Source organism: Haliotis rufescens, unplaced genomic scaffold, assembly GCF_023055435.1.
Source record: "Haliotis rufescens isolate VD_foot unplaced genomic scaffold, xgHalRufe1.0.p SCAF_4, whole genome shotgun sequence".
Classification (NCBI taxonomy): Eukaryota; Metazoa; Mollusca; class Gastropoda; order Lepetellida; family Haliotidae; genus Haliotis; species Haliotis rufescens.
Window position 1 is genome coordinate 44,908,566 of NW_025964112.1, and position 13,517 is coordinate 44,922,082.

Here is a 13,517-nt window from a genome sequence, read left to right on the forward strand (position 1 = left end):
AATAAACACGCATCATTCCATTGAGAAAAACAAATCCCCAGTGACTAGTACAATAGCAGTCATGAGTGAACGGGCGGAAGGATAAATAAAAGTAGCAACGAGGCAGTCTGAGACAAAAATAGTTCAGGAAGCGGAGCACTCACTATTGGTTAACGGAACACGGCAACCAGTCACAGATAAAACCTTACCATATATGTTTTTAGCGTGTACACATTTCCATACAACTGACACAGCACTGTGGCGTGAATCAGGCCCGCTTCAGGTGAGCTTGTATAAGAATATTTCACTTTCTTGAAGACCAGTGTATGTACATGTATGTCGCTGATTAAAGGTCACACATTCGTAACATATATTATATTACATTTTATACTGTACGTGTTATTCATTGACAATTCTGATTTAGAGTGAGTGAGTTGGGCTTAACGCCGCTTTTAGCAATATTCCAGTTATATCGCGGCGTGTCAGCTTAATGTGGGAGGAAAGCCCGATGTGATGCAGGTCTCAGACGTTTACCACTTCGGTGAAACCCACGAGCACGGGTATGGTGCTGAAAAAGCTAGAAACATAATCGGGGCGAGTCGGGATTCGAACCCACAATCATAGGTTTCTGGCGTGCCCAAGGAACGCAACTTTGCACAGCGAATCGCGGCGCCTTAGACGACTGGGCCACCCGTGCCCCCTCTGATTTAGATATTTTACATGTTATCAATCACACGGAAGCGTAAGCTATATGATATGTCATGTTCATGATCTAATTTCAATGTTCTATGACAGCTACAAGTGCTTAAGGGGCGGTGGGGTAGCCCAGTGGTTCAAGTGTTCGCTCGTCACACCGAAGACCCGGGCTCGATTCCCCACATGGGTACAATGTGTGAAGTCCATTCCTGGTGTCCCCCGCCATGATATTGCTGGAATATTTTAAGAGCGGCGTAAAACAATACTCACTCACTCACTACAAGTGCTTAAAGTGTTATAATGCTTTACTTTCACAATGTTTTCTCATATGTTATAAAAAATGAATCCCTATTTTGTCTCAACGTGATGAACATGCACTAGATTTTTTGGATCTGACAGGTTATAAAAATCAAAAGTTGTGAGGTTACTTCAACTCAATGCACCTAGTGTGATAAATAGAGAATCTCACCCGAGTGTCTTTTGATATAAAATATATCAACACGAGTTGATAAAAGTGGGAAAACTCCGAGGCTCGCCGAGGATTTTTTCCACTTTTATCAACGAGGGTTGATTATATTTGATATCAAAAGACACGAGGGTGAGATTTTATTTATCATCCAACATCATTCTTCAAACTTTTTCAGTTTGTAGACAGTAATTAGCAGTGTCTAAGTGTAAAAAGTACTGCCTACAGCTTCAGTAGCAGAGCCATTGGTGACGTCATATGATTGTGACGTCATGGTAACCAATAACGTCACAATGGTTTGCAAAGCATTGTGATGCAATTTCATTGCAGCGATATCTACAGTGTAGATATCGCTTGATCTCACCCAAGCGATATCTCCTGTGGGAGCAAGTTTTGGATGATAAGTCGCTGTTCATTATTGACGCAATATAACATGCATGTGTTTTGATGTATGTCAATATTTCTAGGCGTACCTTTAGTTCAAAGTGTGTAACAAAATGTTTAACCTTGTAGAAATTGAACCTTTGGTCGGAAAGCATTTCAAGACAGCTTTTTCATGAATTAAGAATCTTTGTGATTATTCGGGTTTACAATGCGCCCATAAATAACCTGGAATCGGCGATCATCAACATGTTATATTGCCATAAAATTTAACGATATCTTGCTGGCGATGTAAACATACATTTGTGCGTAAACAAAGTATAATTATTTGCTTGTTTGTTTGTTGTTTAACGCCGCACTCAGAAATATTCCAGCTATATGACGGCGGTCTGAAAAATAATCGAGTCTGGACCAGACAATCCAGTGATTGACGTCATGACCATCGATCCGCGCAATTGGGATACGATGACATGCATCAACCAAGTCAGCGAGCCTGACCAACGATCCCGTTAGCAACCCCTTACGACAAGCATAGTCGCCTTTTCTAGCCAGCATCGGTTGCCGAAGACCTATTTTACTCCTTAACACATTTTGTAGAATATTGCGGTCGCGCTTGTTGAACACACTCCCAGAAAACAATTAAGAAGAACCTAAAATCAGCATTAACCCTATATTCCCTGCACGCAAAGCACGAAACCTTTCATCAACGACTGTACACGTCAGCGATGTTGCCGTTGTCATGGTGCGAAAATATGAAAAGCCATATTGAATGAAGCGTCGTACAATACCCGGCGCAGCTGTTTCCGTGCAGCATGTGCTTTGAAAATACATCTCGTACCATCGAAAAACTACTCACTCACCTCTGAATTAGACCTTCGCGCCTGAAACTACGTGAGTAGACTGCGTATTAACTACTGTTAATAATTCTTACTTTGTAGGGAAGTTAGAAGCTGAATTGGTCCCATCTGTCATTATGTGGATTTTATTACAGCTGAAATTAAATAAATACGTTTTCGCGTTGAGTTAACAGTCTTATATTTGTCCTTTGATACAGCATTCAAACCATCAAACGATTTCTCGATACAAAATATGTTTTTTTATTTGCATTCCGTACGAATATATAAAATTATAAATAATGAGATTCTGACCATCTCTGACTAGCATGATCTAATAAAAAGACAAATATAACACTAAATTAAACGCGTAGATATATATGCATTTGATAACCCCGCATTTTGAAAGGTGATGGTTGTCATAAGAATTTGACTTGTTGTTCTACCTATAAGCATGCATTTGATACATAAACATTTGAAACCTACGAAAGCAGACAGTTAAGGTATCAAATCAGTCTATGTAATCTTTCAATCTTTCAGCCACATGCGCGCGCGCACGCACGCACGCACGCACGCACGCGCGCACACACACACACACACACACACAAACACACACAAACACACACGTTACTCCGAAAAGCCGTCTTCCTGGAAACGTCTACATAATGTGATTCAAGGGAGATTTTAACTTACCGAAGATTCGTTGTTCCGGGCATTCGTTTATCCGGCCGATTTCATAGAAAATAATATCGTCCGGGTTAAGCAGGTTTAACTAGATAGATAGATAGACAGATAGATAGATAGATAGATAGATAGATAGATAGATAGATAGATAGATAGATAGACAATAACAAGGGAAACAGTAAACATATAAACCACCACAAACACATGTTAGATTAGATAGATAGATATTTTATGAAACCAAAACCAATAAAGCAGGTCTAGCCAGCTCTTTTCCACATGAAATTAACATCAAGAAAAATAATTTAGAAGAGAGAAATGTATTGTGTAATAAAAAATGTCTATATACCAGTCTAAACAGATATGTATACAAATAACACGAAACTTAAATACTTAATACAGACAAATTCACCAGTTGTTGACCCTACGTAATAGATCAGTATTATGAAACTGTGATTTGCATTTCCTCACATGGTTTGCTATTGTTTATGAAAATTTCATGGCTGACTGGAAACAATTCTGAGATAATGTCTAATCCTGGGATATATACTGTAATATTCCCCTCCCAATAACGGCATTGAATCATATGACTTCCATCTAATGGCATTTTACATTGTGAAATCCGGTTTGAATCAATATGTTGACGTAATATAAGCACATATTAAGTACTAGCAGTTGAAAACATGTGACGTCACGGGGAGTGGTTACAACCGTCCGGAACTGGCTACCACTCGTTTGAATAATGAGAAATGCTTTTAATTATGTTTGCTGTCGCTTGTTATGTTTGTTATGTTTGATTTAATTTAACCTGTATATATTTTGAATATGAAACCAGCAATATCAGCCAACAAAGAAAGTATTATGTATTTTACGCGGCCAGACAGCACTCCATGCTAATAGTATTCATTCAATGAACTGACACGCATGCGCGCTATCCTTTGACCGAGTTCAGAGTTCAGCCAATCATATCGCACTCACGCCGTGAACACGAGTGAAGTCCAAGTGACTGCCGTGGCATTATAAATGCACATATTTGCATATTGCCGGCATAGTCAGAGTTAACTGTCAAACCAGATACACACACGTAGAGGGGACGTATTTTTTTCCAAAATATCATTTTTGGAAAATGACTATTCCCGAAAACCTTACAAGTGTGAAGAGTTCAGACAAGGATCGATATGAACTGATTACAGACCTAAAAAGGGTGAGTTATTTAATATTGATTTTCATAATATATTCTTTTAAGTAGTGTTTCGTTTATGAAAGGGGTTCTTAACGTAATTCCTCCTTGGTCTTAGGATATGCCCTTACCCCTGGAGAAAAGCATTAAGGGCGAGTCCGGCGGGGCAGATTCTGGCTTCAGCTCCCGAAACAGTGTCTCAAATCCCAGACAAGATGAGGTGGATGAATCGAGGGAAACAGCGAGACTTGCCCTCGCGGTAGACGGTGATGTTGCAATGACAGAGGACAAGTCTAGTCGTACCTGTGACGGTGTGTATAGTTGTGTCTACATCACTGTTGTCATTGTCGTCGTCACAAGTTCATCATTCCCTACCCAGTGATAACAATCCATATTCCTAGTGATAACTATCCATATCGACCAGTCCTAACCTGATGACTCCATATTTTGGGTACTCATCGTATCAGTGGGAAATGGTGTAGAATTATATTTACAGAATACCGCTTTTTCTAACTGTAAGGAAGCTTTTAATATTTGAATATCCTGATTGGCTTTGAACATCCGCCTTTATACGGCTGTGTGATATATTGTGGCGCCATGTGGCTTTCAGTACCGGCTTCCCTCACACGTGTTTGCCTGCTAGATCCGTGACGCAGGTTCACGCTGGCCTATCGTACGACTCGTGCAATCGATCAAACGAAGAGAGAGAGAAAAAAAAACAAACCCAGGCGTGTACAGGAATAGGAGAAAAGGCTGAATAATGGGAATATAGACTATTACACAGGAAAAAATAGGCAGGTGACATATGTAGAAAAGAAACGCTTCCCAGAAATCAGAGAAATATGTACATATTTATTAAAAGTTATCAATACATCATTGATTTGAAAGCATGGCGGACGCGTGAGAAATAGGTACGTTTTGTCCAGATCTATAGCTTAATTTGCCCCTCATTTTATCATCGTTCTTAATTGAAAAGAATAAGACCGCGACAAATACCGGCATGAGTGTCATTTGGATAGGACAGAGACCATATACCGATCGATATGTCGGTATATGGTCTCTGGGTATACGAATAATAATCTATGATATATTGGCCATGATAATATAATGTGTTCCATTCTCACATTTCCATTCATTTTTATTATCGTGTTTCAAAATCACATGATATCAGATGAAAATATCCACCACGTCCATTTTGTAGCAAGCTGTCTTTTTCGGTCGTATTTGACCGAGTCGATGAGTATTTCCGGGTTAGCCGCGCGCCAATAATGAAATAGGCGCGTAACGTTTGAATACACGTTAAGTCAGAGCACAGTATGCCGGCTGTAACCGGATAGTGCGCCACTGATGCATGGTTGTCAGCCTGGTTCAACGTCGGCTTGTTATTGATAATATTGAAATATTAATTTTGATTAACAAATTTAATGGAACCTTCTCTGAATCTTATTACGTATTTTTAAAATTTTGTATTTTAATAAAAATGGCATATTTCAATAAAGAAAGGTGTGTGTGTCGGTGGTGATAATTAGCGGGATTTACAGTTGTTTCCTAGATTTGTTGTGATTTTTTTTTATCGTAACAATTTTCTTTGGAAATATTTCATATCGGGACTTTTGGAACAGTCGAAGTAGAATCGACTAGTTGGCAAGGATACTTGAGGTATTTTAGAAAAGAAAAGGGTTCGTTGTTTTTACTCCTTTGTTAAATTAAAATTGATGTTTTTTACAAACATTGTTAATCAATTATATGAGAAATGACTCCTTTAATGCGCATTATCAATTATTTATTCTTTGTAGTAATAACACTGACTATATTGCATGTAGTCCTGCACCATGACCTTGGAATATATTTATTTTATGAAAAAATAATAATCTAGAAACGCATACAAAAGCAAGTCTTGCCAGCTCTAGCCAGCTCTATTCCACAGCATAGGGATTTTTTTTTAATTTTTAGAGTCAATAAGGATATTGTGTAATATTAGATTTCAGAGACTAAATGTTAGTCTATATTGCACGCTGTAGGCGAATGTATGCGTGAACAGCTGTGCGTTACCAGGATAATAATATTCATGTGGGATGGGCCAGATTTATGATGATAATGACTGCATAGATGAATTAACAGTATCCCATTGCCAGCGTTTACAAAGGCCGCATATATACAAGAAAACGCCATACACTAGTTGATGCTTGTGCCTATCGCATTCTGCATAACACGGGCAGTTATTGCTCAAGACGGGGTGACGCTTTGTTCATCATTACGCGCCCGTTATCTGCAACGGCAGCATTATCTTACCCCTGCTGTGGGTGCACATGCACTTGCTTTCAGTGCACATGCTGATCCCACGTGGGTGTAAGATCGCTTTACGAGACCGTTGTTGGGTGCTATAGGATATACAAGGAGCTATACGCTAGGGAGCGCCAGCGCACACAAAGACGTTCAGCAATTTATAACCCCAACCAGCGCGCTTGCGTTGTCTGCATGGGCGCGTGAATATCATTCTGTATCGGGGTTAGCTATTGTACGTTATGTCGTGGAATGTCCTCGTGTGCCAACTTCACATGGTAGAAGTCTCCCTCCCCTTTACATAATGGTGTATTAACTCGAGTTTGAATCACCATAAATGTGTGTATAATGGTATGGTAATTGTAATTATATTACATTTATCCACCTTTCAGAATGACAGAAATATCAGCCACCTCATCACGCCTTCTTTTAAGAATCTAATGCCAAATACTGTTATTTCAGCGTCTTCCTACTCCAAGAATCAGGCAGAGCTGCCGTTGTAATCGCATTTATCACTATAACTGCTTATCAACCAACATTTTCTTGTCAACAGAGAATGCAGTCGGATGTCAAGCAAGCCGGGTACCTATTGGCGTCCTGAAGGTTTTGGGCATTGTCTGCCTTCTGTACTCATTCATCTGCTCGCTAGATCTCCTTGGCAACGCTTTTCAGCTGCTAGGAGGCAAAGCTGCAGGTAAACTAACAACAATTCTAATATAAGGTAAATGCTAGTCCAAGGAAAATTTTATTAATTAATTTTCATTAATATTTTAGAGGAACAGGTAAAAATTTATTTGGACTTTATGTATTTATTAAATGTTTTTGTTACACATATTCTACTATTTTGATTTTAAAATTTAGCAAAGAACCACAGTACCAGAAGTCGTATTCCTATGCTGGCAGTGACTTTATTGAATTCCTGTTCAAATAAATGATATTTCCCTACTGCTATTTCAGGGGAAGTTTTCTCCCAGAGCGACCTCCTGTTGAACCCGATTACGGGGTTGATGATGGGGATCCTGGCCACGGTGTTGCTGCAGAGCTCGTCGACGTCCACGTCCATCATTATCACGATGGTGTCGTCAGGAAGTAAGTAGTCCCTGATGCCAGCGTTTGATACATTGTAAATACTTTTAAATCCAACCAGAGCCCTATCTGTCTGCATGGGCGCATGAATATGTATCCGGGCTCAACTGTTATGCTCACACTGTATGTGACCTGACCTGTCAGATAAACTGTAGTAATATGAACAAATCATGTGTTCTTTAACTTCTTTTGAGTAGTATATTTTTTGTTCCTAAAATGCCGAATGTTTCCGACAAAGAGAAATGCAAGTCTTGTTCTGTTATCAGAAGTAGAATCTCATTTGCCAATATGCTTACAGCAATAGTAAGTAATAATTTTATGTAATTTTAATATTTTTTAATTTTTTAATATCTGAATTACAGTCATTGATGTACAACCTGCTATCCCCATCGTCATGGGCTGCAACATCGGCACGACAGTGACCAACACCCTTGTATCTCTGGCCCATTCCAGCAAAGGGAAGGAGTTTGAGAGAGCTTTCTCTGGAGCCACCGTACACGATGTCTTCAATTGGCTCACGGTGCTGATATTGCTGCCTCTGGAGGCCTCAACTCGTAAGTGTAACTCAGATTAACGAACAAATTAATTAGTTTTTTCAGTACCCATGAAGATCCAAATTAGATTTCAGCAACCCATATTTGTAGTTTAAGAGGGACTAACGGGGTCCGGTGGTCAGGCTCGTTGACGTGGTTGATGCATGTCATCGTATCCCAATTGCGTAGACCGATGCTTATTAAGTCAATCACTGGATTGTCTGGTTAATATTCGATTAATTTTATACCGCCGTCATACAGCTGGAATATTGCTGAATGCGCGTTAAGCAAGCAAACGAAATTAACTTTTCAAATATTTATATTTCTATAATATGATGAACTTTTTTTGAGAGGTCCAATGTTGGTTACAGATATGCTGTACCGCCTGACTGACGTCATCGTCTCCAGCGGGGACTTCAGCAGCATGAAGAGCAAAAAGCAGGATCTGCTGAAGAAACTGACGAAGCCTCTTACAAAGATGGTTGTGCAGATTGACAAGAAGGTGATCACACTGATTGCCGAGAACAACCCTGAGGGCAATGGCAAGAGAATACTCAAGGTAGGCATTTGCCATGTTTGTTATGGCAAACCGCAATGTTACAGCAATACACCTTCCGCTTGTATTGACCAGAAAAAACAGTGACTGATATTAGAAACAGTATCCCACACGAAGATGATGACACCATGAAGGCAGGTCACCTCTCTATGAGACACCTTATTTTGGACCTGTTTAACCCCGGTTCCACACACGTAGAACCAACATTCACTTAAGCAATTGTTTATGTATGAGCTTGTTACAACTGACCAGTGAAGATCCCGGCTAGAATTTGTCTTCGGCAATCCATGCTTGCCATAAACGTCGACTATGTTTGTCGTAGGAGGCGACTAACGGGATCGGGGGGTCAGGCTCGCTGACTTGGTTGATGCATGTCATATTATCCCAATTGCGCGGATCGATGCTGATGACGTCAATCACTGGATTATGTGGTCCAGACTCGATTATTTACAGGTAGCCGTCATATAGCTGGAATATTGCTGAGTGCGCCGTTAAACAACAAACAAAAAGAATGTTCGTTTTTGTTGCAAATCTTCCTTTTGTACATTTTGATGCTTGTTTGTTTCAGACTTTTTGTACAAGTGAGGTGCTTGTTAACGCCACTGACGGCAACAACGTCACTGAGACGTGCGACAACACATGTAAGTTCACCCTCCTACCTCTTTAATATCTTATTTCAATTGGAGGTTGGTCATGACTATTGTCCAATCTCGTTTACGTACAAATACTGCTTTTCCTCTTAATAATTATTTTTCTGAATCTTGCAATAATGAATTTTTTTAGTCGTGAGATCATTGATGTATTTGAAATGATTTTTATTTTGATATTTTTGGTTAACAGTCCATGCTGTGATAAACCACTTCCACGCCTCACTGAACGACACGATGGCCGGTGCCATCCTCCTGATCTTCTCTATCGTACTGCTGACGATCTGCCTAGTCTGCATTGTCAAGGTAAGACTAGTTGCAAATACTTTTTCAAACTTAAGCCCTTCTTGGAATCACTTTTCGATTTTGTGGAATAATACACGTCTACACAACATAATATTCTGGATGATTGGTCCAAACTCGATTATTTACAGACCGCCTTCATATAGTTGGAATATTGCTGATTGCGGCGTTAAATAAATAACAAAATGTTAGTGTATGAGTGGCGTATCCATGTTGACCTGCACGCACGCACGCACGCACGCACGCACGCACGCACGCACACGCACACACACACACACACACACACTGACATGCTGGATGTTCTGTACAATAATGTATCGTGCTTAAAAGAATTTGTTGTGACTTTTCCTAACCAGTTGGTATTCTCGGATGTTCAAATCAACCCTCTTTGTTCCAGCTACTCAACTCCATGCTGAAAGACAAGATCACAATCTGGCTAAAGAGGGTCATCAACGCCAAATTACCATTCCCGATTGCCTGGTTCACCGGCTATCTCGTCATCCTGATTGGAGCAGGCCTCACGATTCTCGTCCAATCAAGTTCCGTATTCACATCTGCTCTCACCCCATTGGTGGGTGTAGGATGTCTGAAACTTCGCAGAATGTATCCACTGACCCTGGGTTCTAACATAGGAACCACCGCAACTGGCATTCTTGCTGCCCTGGCCGCTCCTTCGAATAAGCTTGGGGTAGCATTGCAACTGGCACTTTGTCACCTGTTTTTCAACATCTGTGGTATTGCGTTATTTTATCCTATTCACCCAATGCGTAAAATCCCAATCAACGCAGCCAAATATTTAGGAAAAACAACAAACAAGTACAGGTGGTTTGCTGTTTTTTATTTAGTTGTTTTATTTTTCCTTATGCCGGGATTTTTCTTTGCCTTGTCCCTAGCAGGTACCTTACCATTTATAATAGTTGTACCCATCATCGCTTCTGTTGGTTTATTTGTTGTCGTTGTAAATGTTATTCAAAGTAAACGTAAAACTCTTTTGCCAAAGCGTCTCCAAACTTGGGACTGGCTTCCTAAATGTTTGAGATCATTGGAACCATTAGATAAAATTATTAATAAAATAGTCCGCGTATTTTCAAAATGTTCTGGTAGGAAATGTTGTTTGGACGAGAGTCAGTCTGATGTTGAGAGTCAGAATGCAAGTGAAGTATCCATTGACGACGACGATGATGATGATGATGACGATGATGCTGTTGAGGAAGATGAATGCACGGAACTATTTAATAAATTGTGTTGCCAGAGCAAGAAGACCCACATGCCAGCAAATCAAGATGAAGGATTTGAAGAACCTTTAAAACAGAACATTCACCAAATCAGTCATACACGTAAGCCCATTTATACCCCTCCGGGTAAGAAGAAGAACATGGGAAGATTGTGCTTTAATCCCACGAATAATTCCCCCTCGTCCACACCTTTATTGCATGAGGTTACCAAAGTGTAGTCAGGAAGGTGAAGATGGCGGTACTCTGTGGCTTCAATCTGCTCTCAGGTAGTTCTGGTGAGATGAGCTTGGAAGGTTCTAACGGTTCTTGAGCAGGTTTGAGATAATGAAGGATAAATTGGTGTTCAGGTTTCATTTCCGGACTACAGGCTAGGCCGAACAAATATGCAAAACCGGTTGTAAGCTATATTAGCTAAGGTAAAACATTCGTCGTTCATACTGAACTTTCTTTGTTCCATATGTTATGGGTATAATTGGTAAATGCTATTGTAATTAAGAAAGAAACACAGTCACAATTCTCATGATTTTTTTAAAAAAAGAAGATTTTTTAAAAAATTTCCTGCCAAGCTGAAACGTTGTGTTCGAGTTTATTTTCGTTTCCAAGCTCAGTCTCATTTAGCTCTCGCCAAATTTCGCAAACCATTCCCAATTAATTCCAGATCGACATATCAATGCTCAGCAATTCGTGAAGCTTGTTAAAAACAAACAAACAACCTATCATGTGCTTTGCCAATGTGACTGAAAGAACAATTGTGTTATTTATGAAGGCGTGTTTCTTCAGGACCTTGTATCATATCCACTTCATTTCCATATGTCATCAATCATACCAGCATTTATGAACAAATGACTTGTGTGTGTACATTATGCGAGCAGGAGTGCCTGCAGCACAAGGACAACGCCAAAACAACAGTCTCAGTTGGGTATGCTGAATTTCTCATGATACAATCTTTTAGTCATTTTTAAGTTGTACATTTTTAGATTTAAACCATTTTAAATAACTACGAATCTCATTTGAATCTCTTGCCAGAGGCTAAATGCAATGTATATCTGTATCATAGCATATTATTTTTCTACCGCTTAGTGCATTCGTCTCCGGGCAAGTAGTATTAGCATTGTAAATATTTAAATATTAAAATTATGGATCGCTATTGCTTGCGGTTATGGTTTTATATTATAAATAACTATTTTTTCATTTGATATCATTTGTACTTTGTAAAAAATGAAGAAAGGATTAAGGAAAATCTCAGTGTAGTAGTATTTGGACCAATTCTATTTACCATTTCTGATGATGACATTGTGATACATGAGAACCAGGTATTAATTCTACTCACATGCATGTGATAAGATGCGTGTCAGGTGTTGAACTCTTAACTTGTCACGTGTATGACAATCTCAATGTGAACTGCTGACAAGGTGAATGGTATAGACCGAATAGTGAACGTGTGCATATGGATGTTATGAACATCAGCGAAAGATGTATGTATGTATTTATGTATATATGTCAATACATGATCATGTATGTGTGTATGTGAAGAACACATGAACAATAATAAAATATGAAACAAACTCTCTTTTTGTTATGTTTGAAAATTGTGATTATTTTAAATTAAAACATGTTAACGTTATGCTTGTACATCCAAGGATTTCTTTGGAGTTGTTGTCTAAAAATGTTCAAAGTTTTTATGTATGCACAACGCTAGCCTTGCTCCAACGCTGTACTGAATGATAAGTCCATGGATGTAGAGTAATTCTATCCTTATAAAAGGCAAGTCCAGATATGTGGACAGTGCAGGACGCCAGTCTTTTAAGGGACATATTGTTCTTATAGTTTTTATAATTAAGAAAATATGATTTGAATAATTATTGCCTTAGGAGACTTGTGCAAGGCTAACACAACGTGGTCGCTGTAGAATAACAAGCTGATTTGACAGGCAAATGAACGCCGTCATGTTCTTTTGACGTTGCAACAAGGCGCTGTGGGGAGTTTCAAATGTCATGCAGGCAGATCGCCACCCCCGGGTAGTGACAGCGGTAGGGTCCCTCACAGTGTAGGTGACGTGTGATGGTTAACCCTTTCAGTGCGGTTTCATGTGTTTTGTTTTTATCCCCCGACCAACGAAGTTGGCGGGGGATATAGAAACGGGCTCCGTCCATCCGTCCGTACGTCTGTCCGCCCATCAGTCCATCCGCCACGTTTCGTTTCCGGAGCATAACTCATAAACCGTTCAATATTTTTTTATCAAACTTTGCAGGTCTGTCAGGTACGTGCTGAACTGGTGCCTTTTGCTATTGAGAAATTTACGAAATATTTATTCTTTACGTTTCCATGGCAACAAGATGGACTTAGGTTCTGTGAGGGTAGGGTTCGTTTTCGGAGCATAACTCATAAACCATTCAATATGTTTTCATCAAATTTCGCAGGTCTGTCAGGTACATGCTGAACTGTTGCCTTTTGCTATTTTGAGAAATTTTAGAAATTTTTATTTTTTACGTTTCCATGGCAACAAGATGGACTTAGGTTCTGTGAGGGTAGGGTTCGTTTCCGGAGCATAACTCATAAACCGTTCAATATTTTTTCATCAAACTTTGCAGGTCTGTCAGGTACATGCTGAACTAGTGCCTTTTGCTATTGAGAAATTTTAGAAATATTTATTTTTTA

General features: G+C 39.5%; 1 protein-coding gene across 1 annotated transcript; it reads left to right on the forward strand.

Annotated features, from left to right (window-relative positions):
* Positions 1 to 4,034: 4,034 nt before the first annotated feature.
* Positions 4,035 to 11,404, forward strand: LOC124152287 (sodium-dependent phosphate transport protein 2A-like). Its single transcript, XM_046525179.2, has 9 exons — positions 4,035 to 4,240; positions 4,335 to 4,527; positions 7,053 to 7,193; positions 7,457 to 7,588; positions 7,948 to 8,139; positions 8,490 to 8,677; positions 9,243 to 9,315; positions 9,515 to 9,627; positions 10,022 to 11,404. Exons 1-9 carry the CDS (start codon positions 4,163 to 4,165, stop codon positions 11,075 to 11,077), a joined length of 2,166 nt encoding a protein of 721 aa, XP_046381135.2. The 5' UTR covers positions 4,035 to 4,162; the 3' UTR covers positions 11,078 to 11,404.
* Positions 11,405 to 13,517: the final 2,113 nt, after the last annotated feature.

Excerpts from the sequence above, each read along its gene's own strand:
- LOC124152287 (XM_046525179.2), top strand. The coding sequence starts at position 4,163 with ATGACTATTCCCGAAAACCTTACAAGTGTGAAGAGTTCAGACAAGGAT. Across the intron at positions 7,194-7,456 it reads GCTAGGAGGCAAAGCTGCAG|GGGAAGTTTTCTCCCAGAGC; the intron begins GTAAACTAACAA and ends CTGCTATTTCAG. Across the intron at positions 8,678-9,242 it reads ATGGCAAGAGAATACTCAAG|ACTTTTTGTACAAGTGAGGT; the intron begins GTAGGCATTTGC and ends TGTTTGTTTCAG.